We start from the raw sequence: 11,994 nt of genomic DNA on the forward strand, positions 1-11,994 counted from the left end.
AGATTATTAGCGTTCATAACGAATTCAATATTTCGAAACTATACTTTGTGTGTGGGAAAATATTTTATATAAAAATACATTTTCGCTATTTTATTTTGCGCTCTATTCCATACGTTATATAAACATTTATATATCATAATCATTTGTACATATATTACATATGTATCAAATATCCTCCCTTCTTTTTCCTCTCATTCTTCGATATCGGCTTTGTAGAGCTGTATACTGATCTTGTAATTTGAATTAATTTACACCCTAGGTATTTACACCCTACGGCGCAACAGTATGATAAAATAATATGAGGTGCCATGGTAATGAAGACGCGCATTGTCCCCGGAGTCACTTCCCTTTCGAACTAGTTGCCCTGCATTTCGCTTCACCCCATAGACCGCCCCGCATTAATCCCACCCCTGAGAACGTGGCGGGTGATCTTGATTACGCGAAATCAGTTCAATCATTAACGTCAAACAGACGTGCTTTCGTCGTGTACATAATAAAACTAACTAATAATAAACTAAACATATAAAACGTATATACTTATAAACATCTACTTATTGTCAATCAGTATCAGAACGGACGCGTTTGTGAGCGCTTAAATGTATTTCACACAATTTTTAGAAAAGCAAATTCCGTTAATAGATGGCCGAGATACAAAACGGTTTGCCTCGGTGTGTATAAAAAGTAAGAATCGATGAAACAAAAAAAAAAAGGGAGATGGAAATTATAGTTTTAGAAATGCACTATTGATCGAGCCAGACGCTTAATCGAACAGGATCGATGGTGACCTGTGTACGACTACCGGACTCTTGGGATACTTGTTGCACCGGTTCTCCACGCTCATTACTCAACTGACGGTTGCCCATATACCAGTGATAAAGTCGGCAGCGATAATTGGGTTGCGAAAGCACCGAGTCGCGATACCACGACACCTCGCGTGGTCGATCGATTCTCCCGAGAATAAACTCAGTTACTCACGGAATGGGTCAAATAAAATTTCATTAAAAAATGCTTTTTAATATGGTAAAAAATAATTAAGAAAAAAAAGCATATTAAAATAAATCTTTATAATTCTTACGTAATAAAAAAAATCCAAATAAAATGACAAAAATAACGAATTTTCAATAAAATTCTTTGTAACTTTCAAAGCACTTAAATCATCGAGTTATGGTACAAAAATGTACTTACATTAAGGGACGTCGAAGCGGGAACGGTGACCACTGATGGACCCTCACCATCACCAGCACCACCTCTCATCGTGCTCTTCTAAGTGCGAGTCTCGTCTCTCATTGGATAACTGCGAACAGTAAAATGTAAGCACTGTAAGAAATTTTAATACAAAATTATATAACTTGAAAAAATGTTCTTTGAAGGCACTGAAAATAAAATTATACACAGTTTCGTCGTCATTACTGGCAATAAATACTTCAACAATCTCATCGTAATATGTTAAAAAGAGATCGAATTTTCTTTCTCAATCCCTAATCCTCTTTTCCACGGGAAGTTTACACAATATAATGCCGTTATCACTTCCAGACGACCGATTTTATTTACAGCATAAATTCATTCCAAGTTCCACGCTATCGAGATCGAAAGTTTCAACTAGAGACATATACCGCGATGGAGTCATCACGTCAATTCCGGTCCTGATCGAGGAAAATCGAGGAACCGTATAAAGTTCTTCACCCCGCCTGAATTAGACGAGTGGTTCTCCATCCATTCAATTTCAACCCTCCTTCGACTCACAGTCACGCACAACGAGCGTTCGTGGGATCATCTCTCTATCTCTCTGTCTATCGACACTCCATCATCGTGCCTGCGTCTCTCTTTCCCCTCTCTCTCTCTCTCTCTCTCTCTCTCCCCCATCATCAGTACATTTTACAGCCTAACGCGTTCTACGCTTCCTTCGCCCGTCCTCCTGCTCTCCATCTCGCTCTCTCCCTTCCTCAACACGTGCGCTTTCTCATCGTCCTTCTCTCCCCAACCATCACGTCGTTTTCACATGCAATCACGCACGCATCATCCTCACGCACACATGCACGCACACGTACGTACATACATACATTCATACGCGCCGCACATAAAACGTCCCGCGTGACGTTCTATCTCTCTCAGGTGCACACACTTTGCCTAACCACATTCGAGTGTCGTTCATCACACAGCCGACAACAGGACCGCTCTTTCGGTACTTCTCGCTCGCTCCCCCAGCCGCAGCATCTTTCCGCTCCGTTTCATCGTTTGTCTCCCTGTGCATCGTTTCCCTCTCGCTCTCGCTCTTCGTCCTCTCTGTCACGCGCACGATCAGAGAGAACACCGGCGCGCCGTTCATCTCTGTCACACGCTCTCTCTATATCTCTCGACGTGACCCACCCACCGCAATAAGTTCCACCCGCCTACGTTACCTTTCACGCACTTCTCGCCGGCCGATCATCCGTTGCGGATCGGGAAGCACAGGCGATTCGCTTATCTCACCGGCCGATCTTTTGGCGACCGTCCGACCGAAAAAAGATAGACAAAGGGCGATATTTTTCTTTCGCCGGAGCCAATCGGTATATTACTGCCGCGATATCTAGCAGTAATTACGAACATAATTGTAAATTCGTAAATTATAACATTTCGAAAACGACTAAACACGTAACCGATCTTTTTAAATAAATTTTCTTTTCAAATCCACCTTTTCGAATAAGATATAATTCTTCTCAAACCACACAGCTCTTTATCGAGATCAACTTGAAATTAAGCAATATGTCACGAATGATAAGATAACAGAAATCGACTCCGATAAACGCGGAACAACTAAGATCGGAGCAAAAAACGGCTTTTCTATTAGGATGCTTCGTTGATTTTCTAGGGAAATTATTTATCCTTGAAGTCGATGCTCGGTACGCTTTCTCGGTCTCCTGGTTTCCTCTCCGATTTTCATGGCCAGTCGAGCGAAACGTACTCACGGTCAGAAACATTTCTAGAATCAGCACGCTTGAGGAACAAAGGATATTACTATTAATCGATAAAGTTATCGACAATTTGTAAAGACATTCGCGCAAAATGGAGTTAATTGGATCGTTGATTAAACGTTGTCCGCTGCTCAATCAATACGTGGCAATCAATTAGAAAAAATCGAATGCTTTTTTTTTTATTTTAGTAAGTTGGTTCGCAACATTTTTATCATCCACCTCATGTTCTACAAGATTACTTTATCAAAGTTCACGCAAAAGAATCAATACATTGATAGATGATTCAAGAAAGATGACTGAGGTAATATCACAATAAATTAATAATTTTTTCGTGAAAGGTATCTTAAAGATGCTTCTGAGCATCGGTATCTAGCTAATAACTGTATTTCAAGACTGATAAAATGATCGGTTTATATGAGCTGAGAATATTAAATTAATAGAAAAATTATATTCACAGCATCAAAAGCCGCTGCAGACCGAAATGGGTAATCTTAATTTTATGTTTAAAACATTTGACGGTCGAATCGTTAAATTCCTATTATTAATTCAAAAAAGTTTCAGAAATATATTCAGAATTTATAATATATTATAATCCTTTACAAACATAATCGAAGATATTTATCATAAATCAATTAAAAAAAAATAGAAAACTTCCTAAAGTTTCCGAATTTTATTAATTCAAAAAAGTTTCAGAAATATATTCAGAATTCGTAATACACTATAATCCTTTACAAACATAATCGAAGAATCTCAAATCCATAAAAAGAAAAATAGATAGCTTCCTAAAGTTTCCGAATTTCCTTATTAAATTCTTACACAAACAGTTTTCAATTTAATTAAGTTCGTCGACATTTTTGCAACATTTGATAAAGCTGATTTCCAGCAGATCTCGTATTCCTTTAATCCCCCCCACGTTGGCGGGGACGACTACGCGCGAATACCAGGGGACCATGCACCTCGGCTTCGCGGAATCGCACCGGCGCGGCGCGGTGATCCCGTATCTCGCGCTGCGAAATCACATCGGGAATTTGATTGCACGACGCTCGCGCTGGCCTTAATGAGAGCGAAGCCTCCGATCGAGTAAAGGCCATCGGGGTCCGTCGGATCGTTCGGATCCTCGCGATCCGGCACGACCGCGCGCACCGTAAAAGCGCTCTCTCTATATTTAGCCACGGCTTCGCCATAGTCCCAACCTACATATTGCCGCCCTCCTGCTTGTTTTACGAGTCCGCGCGCGTCGCGCTTTCATTATGTTTACGAGCACCGCGAAATTGTCGCGCGACGCAAATTACTAGACCAGTTCATCGATCGCCGCGTTAAATGATTACACGGACGACCGCCTTGTTCAAATATATCTCGGGCGCACGAAGATCACTTATTCCTCCTTCTCTCCGATCGAAGTCACGGCGTTACGGATATCGATTTATCCAAGTGTATGATTTATCCCGCCGCCACGCGTGCGTCGTGCATTATGTCGTATCGCGATCAGATATGAAATTAACGACGGCGTGTAACATCTCTGGGAACGGGAGATCGTATCGAGTGTCCTCCTATTGTTGTCGTCATTTCCAAGTCACGTCGACGACCTCGCGCGCACCGCACCCGCGATCGACGCTTTCTAATCTGCATCCGCGCGACGCGACCGTGGATCGTCGCGGCTTGTAATCGCAGACCTCTACCGGCGTAATAAATTATTTCACATTTCTCTATCATCTGCGCACGCGGTAGAAGTTTTTTACGCGGTCGAGTTATCGGCCGGCGGAGAGATTTCCGATCGCGTCTATCGAACCGCGATCGACGGCGCAACGAGGAAGCAATTGTAATCGTCACGATTGCAATCATCATGAGCATTATTTTTGTACAGTTGCTTGCATCTAAAACAGGCTGTTGAAGCATCGGAGAGAGCAATAGAGAGAAAGAGAGAGAGAGAGAGCTACATTAATGCATTCATTTTACATTTAATTGATTAATGTATTTACTTCCTCTAATTAATTATTGTATTAATTTAGTGTACCGGTAAATGTTTATTTATTTTAAATTCAAACGAAAGAAATGAAATTACGTTGTAACGAGCGGAAACTCGGTCAAACGCCTGAGCTGGAGTTATGAATGCTCGACTACTTGTTACACTTTTCGCCGCACATGCGCATTGTCGGAAACGACCGCATTTATCAAATGTAACTGTGTGTGTACTTTCACCATTTCGATGCTCTTTTTTTTGTGCTATTTCTTGTACGGACGACAAAATATAACGATTCGAGCAGCTTGACTGGACGTTCGATTAAAAGTACTAGAACGAGATAATAATAAATCACAATTGATGTTCAAATACATAACTTTCGACTATGGAATATTAAACCTCACGATACGAGGTTATATTAAATATTGTAAACTGAAGTTGCTCGGCCTTCGTTATTTCCTTCGTTGCCGCGGGGTGATGCGCATGGACGTGTGCGGGGGCACTGGCGGTGACTTTGAAACAACGCTTCGATATTGATTAAATGCCATTACGAAAGCCTATGCCCGTCCCTATGTGCGTGCCGTTCCGTCGACGGTGGATACGTCCAAGGCTGCGTATTAACATTCACATACGTCTACTATTTCCAGTACAGACGTGCGCGCGCGCACGATACAACATTACGAGGCAAACATTACGAGGCGAAGATTAAATCTCGCCTGGACTTAAGCTCGCGCTATCGCGCGACACGCATCTCCGCCTGGGATATTTCCGTCAGGAAATTACCCCTGGAAGTAAACGCTATCGGATACCATCAGCCGCGCGCAGATTCTTACACGCCTAACCGAAATCGATCACGGGGATCAACACTCTCGTTTACGACGCGCGACGACGCGTCACTCGATGATGAGGCTGGGGGAATGATGACCGTTCGCGACATCCGGAGGAGAATCTCTCGAAGGAGTGACAGCTGCTTATCGCGAGCTTCTCTTAACGTCATCGCGCGCCTCGATTACTCCGTAATTATTACGTTTAATTGACCCTACCTCGAGTGAATCGCGCCCCTACTGGCGCGCGCTGCTCGGAATTCGCCGCGGTGACGCGCACGCACCTCCCCAATCGAAAAGCGCACACGTTGGCACACACCTGTACGGGAGCGGAGAGTCTCTCTCCTCTCTCACCTCGGAGTTTAAGCCCACGCTCGCGCCCGCTACCTTCGTTGCCACGCCGTACGCGGCGCCGCAGCCGTTTTCCCCGCCGCGCGATAATAACGCGACTATCCGCACCGGGCCGATAACGCGGCGCGGTGACGTAAGGAGAGAGAGAGAGAGAGAGAGAGGGACGGGAGACACTCACCTTCCATCAACGTGCGGTAGGTCGACCCACTTTTCCCCATGAACGGCGGGCACGGGCGAAACGCACGGGCGGGAGAGCCTCCCGCGCTCCCTCCGTGTTCCCTTATCGATCTCGCCGCGTATTTACGCCGTCCCGACGCTGCCCTCGGCCGAATAAAAGTCCCGTCCCCGAAAAGTCGACGGTGAGCTTGAACACAGTGCGCGGTGGTTCGCGAGGACAAGGAGAAGGTTCTCCTCTACCCCTTCGAGACTTCGGGAGAGTTTAGGTGTCTTCCGTTCGTTGCCGTCGCCGTCGCCGTCGTCGTCGTCACGTGACAACACACAAGGGCTGAACAACGCACACTTCACGGACAGTCACGGTCGTCGCGCAGCTGTCCCCGACGATCGACAGCGCAATGGAACAACGAGGTGGAGTGCGACGATTGTGTGTGCACACGCGAGGGCGATACGAGGACGGGGCGCTTCCGCGAGACGGGAGACGGTATCCCGGAGACGGTGCAAGGGTGGCGAGGAGCGTGAAAGACGACGGACGCGCGCGCGGGCGCGACCCCAAGTGCGTCCGTGTGGGCGTGTGTGCATGAAAGGAGAGAACGAGGGCGCACGCAAGCGCAGCCCGCGGCGTTCGTCGTGCCGTCGTTGTTGTCGTTATACTCGTCGTTACTTGGACTCGATGTCGCACACGTTCCTTCGCTCTCTTTCTCTCTTTCTCGCGCGCGCGCTCGCGCGCGTCCGCCGTTACGTCATTGCATACATGTTGCGTCATCGGATGTGTGCGCGCACGTGGTCGGACGCGTAGTTCAATATGGCATAATTGTATGGTGGCAGCATTCTGCGCGATCCAAAACCGTGACGATCCCAAATTATAAGTCGGGTCCTGATTATTATCGGATCAAACTTGCAAGATTGAATGTTTTACAGGCATACATGTATCAATAAAATTTCAGAATTTTTTATTTTTTGTAATATATAATCACTTTCTTAATCATTAATATTTAGGAGAAAAAGCAAAAAATTATCTTTAAATAGCTTCTAATAAACTCTTAAAGAGTCTTTAATGAGCTTTATAAATACTTCTTTAATAATTCCTTAAAATCATGATACTCCTAATAGCATTGTATATATTTAGTACAATAACATATATATATATATATATATATATATATATATATATATATATATATATAAACTGCATATATTTTGCATTTAATTATGTCGATTAATTAGAATAAACGTGAGAAATTTCAGTGTGGAGATCAAATTGGAAATAACGAGTGAACTGAAATATTTTCTTTCAGGCGTTTTTTTTCTTCCTACTTAAATTATAATATTGTGTGAAGAAATAAAAAAAACTAAATTCACTTATGTTAGCTCTTATTCTTGTGCAATAAAACTTATTATATATAGATTATTATCTTCTGCGAATCTTTATTTTTCATTTCTGTCTATTTAAATTAAGTTAGTTAAACTTCTCTACATATATAGCACGATATAACACAATTGATATAACCCAATGGCATTTATAAATAAAATATAATTTAAAAAAACCAACTAAAATAAACAACCTCGCAAAACAATTCCTTAAAGTTTAATAAAGATAGATTTTCTGCAAGAAAATTTCGTAATTTTAATCCCATTCTTTTAACATTTACTAAATAAAGATTAATTTCTCTTTTAAAGGATGAGAAAGTACTTAGATTCTTTCGAATGCATTGTTATTTGCAGTAATGTTATTCTTGTTTTTTTTTTTAAGAGAGAAAGTGCCTTGAAATCACATTGTTTTTACATAGACTGAGCTTACAAACACTGTGAACATCTCGCGTTAATTCAATAGCACTTCAACATGAATTATGTATGGCCACTGACGAGAATAATTATACAGCCTATAGTTTTTCATACCTATTTAAGAGAAAAATGTTAAACAACTATCTTATAGTCTCCCAAAGATATTTGGAAGAATTTATTATCATTTCAGGAATTTTTAAAATCTTAACAGAATTTGCGAAAGATCTTTGAAAGTCTCATTATCGAATAAGTTACGAATGCGGTTAAATCATATAACATTGCAAACGATATTGCCAATATAAAAATAAATTTTCATTATTTCTAAATTTTTATTGCAAAAATAGTGAATTTTACATTATCGTTTTGCGATATTAAAGATAATAAAAAAAAAAATTTCGAATACATATAGAATTCAGACAAAATGGTTTTCAAGCCTTTTATTTAAGCAAGACAGAAAGCCCGCAACACAAACGAATGTTGACTTTTACAAGTTTATCATTTTATTTTTAAATTGTAAAGGTTTCTCTCTTCGAGGAACAAGCAGTGCCATCGGTCATCCCCCGTGAGCTTTTTCGCAAGTCAACCCTTGCGTATTCGCGGCCGATAAAATCGCGCTCTTGCCAGAAATTACCAACCCCTCAGCCCCGAAATAGGGGTAGTTCGAGGAGGAGGATGAAGAGTCAGGCGCGGAGGGTGGGTTTGATGAATAATTCGCTTGCGTGGGGCCTTCCGTGCTTTCGACGCTCACCACAGGATGGCGACGCTTCTCCGGCACGGCAGGAAATGCCTTCGACCCCCTGCGAGAACCAAGGACGAATCGGCCAATCGGCGTGGCAGGAACGAGGGCCGAGCCCTCATAGTTTCTAGAATTCAACGACGGCACACGACCGCCATTTTCGGTCGTTCCTCCCAATCGCCGTTCGACACGGCATTCTTCGTTCTCGCAATTTCGCTGCTTTATTACGCAACTCGGCAGATACATTATGCAGACGCGCAGCTGCGCGGCGATTGCATGATGCAAATACTATGAGCAGGCAGGCGGGATGCCGCCGGTCGCCGCGATGAAGACATCTCGGTGTACGTCGACGATCTAACATCGCGTCGGAACGTGCACACGCGCGATCGCTTAGCTTTTTTATCCCGCAATACTACGGAGGAAATAAATACGAAGAAATGGAAAATTTGTGATCTCAAAATCAAGATACATATATTGAATTGCGAGTACCCTCATAATCATCATTACGCAGTTTTGCGCAATCACGTATCTATTTATAAAACTGTCGGAATTGCTATTCGAATGAATATCCTCTCGCAAACAGGCAGCTTGATAATACGTGTACTAAAGTTAAAATAAATGTGCATACATATTCCATCGATACAGTCGAAAAATTGTGATCCGCAAATTATCAGCCATCTGCTCGCAAGACGTATTCACAATCTTTTTGACGGATTTTCGATACGCTTGTGTACCGTCAATTCCACGTCGCGACTCGACAGGGTTTTTCGATATAAAATATGAACACAGCATCCTGCTCGAACGGACACTCATACGGTTAATGTCGCATCACAAATATCGTGGAAATTAACGAAAGCGCAGCACCGTCTCTCTTTCCCTCTGTATATATCTAATGATGGCGAAATTTTATTCGCAGTCTCTCCCTGCACCTATTAAATTTTCATCGTCGCTCTCCTTTCTTATTTATCTCGCGCGTCTTTCGAGTCTCGATCGCGATAGAAAAAACGAGACGCGTCGACACGCGAAAGCCGAAGATTCGTCCGTCCGTCATCTCAATTATGCAAACCCGCCGAAGCGTGGAACAACGCCGCTGTTGCAACGGCAACAACGGGAAGAAACGATTTACATATCGCGAAAATATGCATGCCACAGAGATGTAAATTGCACGGCGGCGACGCGATGCGACATCGAGGTCTGCGGAGAAGTGGCGTTTTGCACTGAAAGGGGGAATCGAGGAGGACCGCGAACAAAGGAAAAATCGAACGGTCGAATGCACCAAAGAAGGACAGAGGCAAGCTCGCGATGGAAGCTTTCCAATTAGCATAAGTGCGGACTTGCGGAGACAAGTTGGACGATAGATTTAACGATTCAGCCGAAACTCTATAGATAGAGACTAGAGTCTCTCGAAGAGGAGTTCTGGCTTCATAGTTGGCGAACAAAATACTTTTCTTTTAATACGACTGTATATTTTTTTCTGCACCACTTTCCTTATTCGAAAGCAAGTTCCTTTCCTATTTCCGCAACGTCCAACAGATAAATATTAATTTTGGAATTTAAATAATGTCAAGTGTGTCACATTCATTTTACTCACCTACTGTATATGATATATATGTATATGATATAAATGATGTATATGATATAAATAAAACTGAACTGAATTCAATTAGTTAATATAAGTCATTGAGAATGACTAAAAAACTTCGTGAACGTTGTATATATGTTTATAAATATCCGTTATAAGATCAAATAAAGAAATAATGTTTATGATATCAGATATAACCTGGACAAAAGAATATATAAAATGTAAGAATAAATGTACAGTAATTAATAATCTCGAGAAATATTTAGAAAACATACCGCACATTGAAAAAGAATAAAGAAATGTCTAGCCCAATAATTCTTATCATTTATTAATTAACACATAATCACGTCGGGCTTTAAAGTTTCACGTAACGCCATGAAAATCTGTAGTACACACCGCAACATTAATGATCGAAATCAATGACAATCTGAATTGCTTCTCCAATTGTCAGATGCATATTTGTAACAGGACTTAACAAATTTTCTGCATGTTTCATAAATACCACTATAATATAAAGAGACCAAAGAGACGCACTATGATTTTTTGAACAATAAAATTACCAAGATAGTCACAATAACTGTAGGCAATTCTTTTTAATTATGACAGTGCATTTTTCGGTGCATATTTTTTACGATTCCTATGACAATATTAATTAATTAATCTATTTTTTCTCTTTCTTTTCAAAAAAGAATATGCAAATAATATATTAAAATAGTAAAAATTAATCGTCAATAATTCTAGTATTGAAATTACATCTTTGACACAGGCATAATCAATTCTTACGGCCAGCAAATATTTCTTGGTTGCTTCATGTGAAAGAAAAACCTCGCGGGCTACCTCGGTTCTTTACGTGTTAATACTCTTTTCCCCCAACATAATCATTTTTCTAGAACTCGGCAATTTCCGATAGTCGAGAAACTGGACTTCGGATCGATTAAACTGGAATCGCTGGACGATCGCGGTGTCGCGCGAAAAATCGATTTTTCGACGCACACCGTCGTCGTCGCGAGGCCGCAGAGTGCCTCTCCACGGAGGCGCGGTATCGCCCGGCGCTGCGCGCGAGTGCGCGCGCGGCGGCATTATCACTATTATTAGCTGGCCATGCCAGCGCTAGCGGCGTCACTCGCGATAGCAAGGCCGTGTGTGATCGCAAAAGTACACACCACGACGGGACACCATGGCCCGGTATATGCGATCCTGTTGCCGTGGCGGCTGCCAGCGTCGACGGCGTCTGCGTGGCGACAGCTGGGCGTGCCATCTTGCACGTCTGCGTCCGGCTGCCCATGGTATCAGGCGAGCATAACGCGGGCTAGGCGTCGCGCGAAACAGCGCGGCGGAGAGAAACAGCCGGGAGAGAAAATTACACCGTCGCGACGGGCGAGAGAGCGCGCGGGGCCGTTCCAACTGTCCCATCATCGTGGCGAGTTACCTCCTCGTTACCAACTGTAAACCGCACAGAGTGCATGCGCCAACACGGATACGCGCGCATACATATACGCGCGCAGTAGGGACAAAGAGGAAAGGAGCGAGGACGGGTGGGAGAGGGCTGTACTAGATGTCGATATCTGGAAACAGGGATTAAAATTGATGTTACATAGCGATCGACAGGCCCAATTTTTCATCGTAAATAA

The 11,994-nt window shown here is 42.7% G+C and overlaps 1 protein-coding gene across 4 annotated transcripts in view; it reads right to left on the reverse strand.

The window, feature by feature from the left end:
• Window positions 1-11,630, reverse strand: part of LOC105834023 (ras-related protein Rab-37) — an 85,369-nt gene extending 73,739 nt beyond the window's left edge. Inside the window, exons 1-2 of one of the 4 annotated variants that reach the window (XM_036286394.1) lie at window positions 11,527-11,630; window positions 1,186-1,294 (exon numbers count right to left, since the gene is read on the reverse strand). In XM_036286394.1, the coding sequence (XP_036142287.1) occupies window positions 1,186-1,254 (69 nt within the window). In that variant the 5' untranslated portion in view covers window positions 1,255-1,294; window positions 11,527-11,630. Of the gene's footprint in view, window positions 1-1,185; window positions 1,295-5,954; window positions 6,238-6,264; window positions 7,226-11,526 lie in introns of those variants that run through there. The other 3 variants (XM_012676210.3, XM_012676212.3, XM_036286396.1) reach the window with 3 other exon arrangements.
• Window positions 11,631-11,994: the final 364 nt, after the last annotated feature.

The sequence above is a fragment of the Monomorium pharaonis genome, chromosome 4 (assembly GCF_013373865.1).
Source record: "Monomorium pharaonis isolate MP-MQ-018 chromosome 4, ASM1337386v2, whole genome shotgun sequence".
Taxonomy (NCBI): domain Eukaryota; kingdom Metazoa; phylum Arthropoda; class Insecta; order Hymenoptera; family Formicidae; genus Monomorium; species Monomorium pharaonis.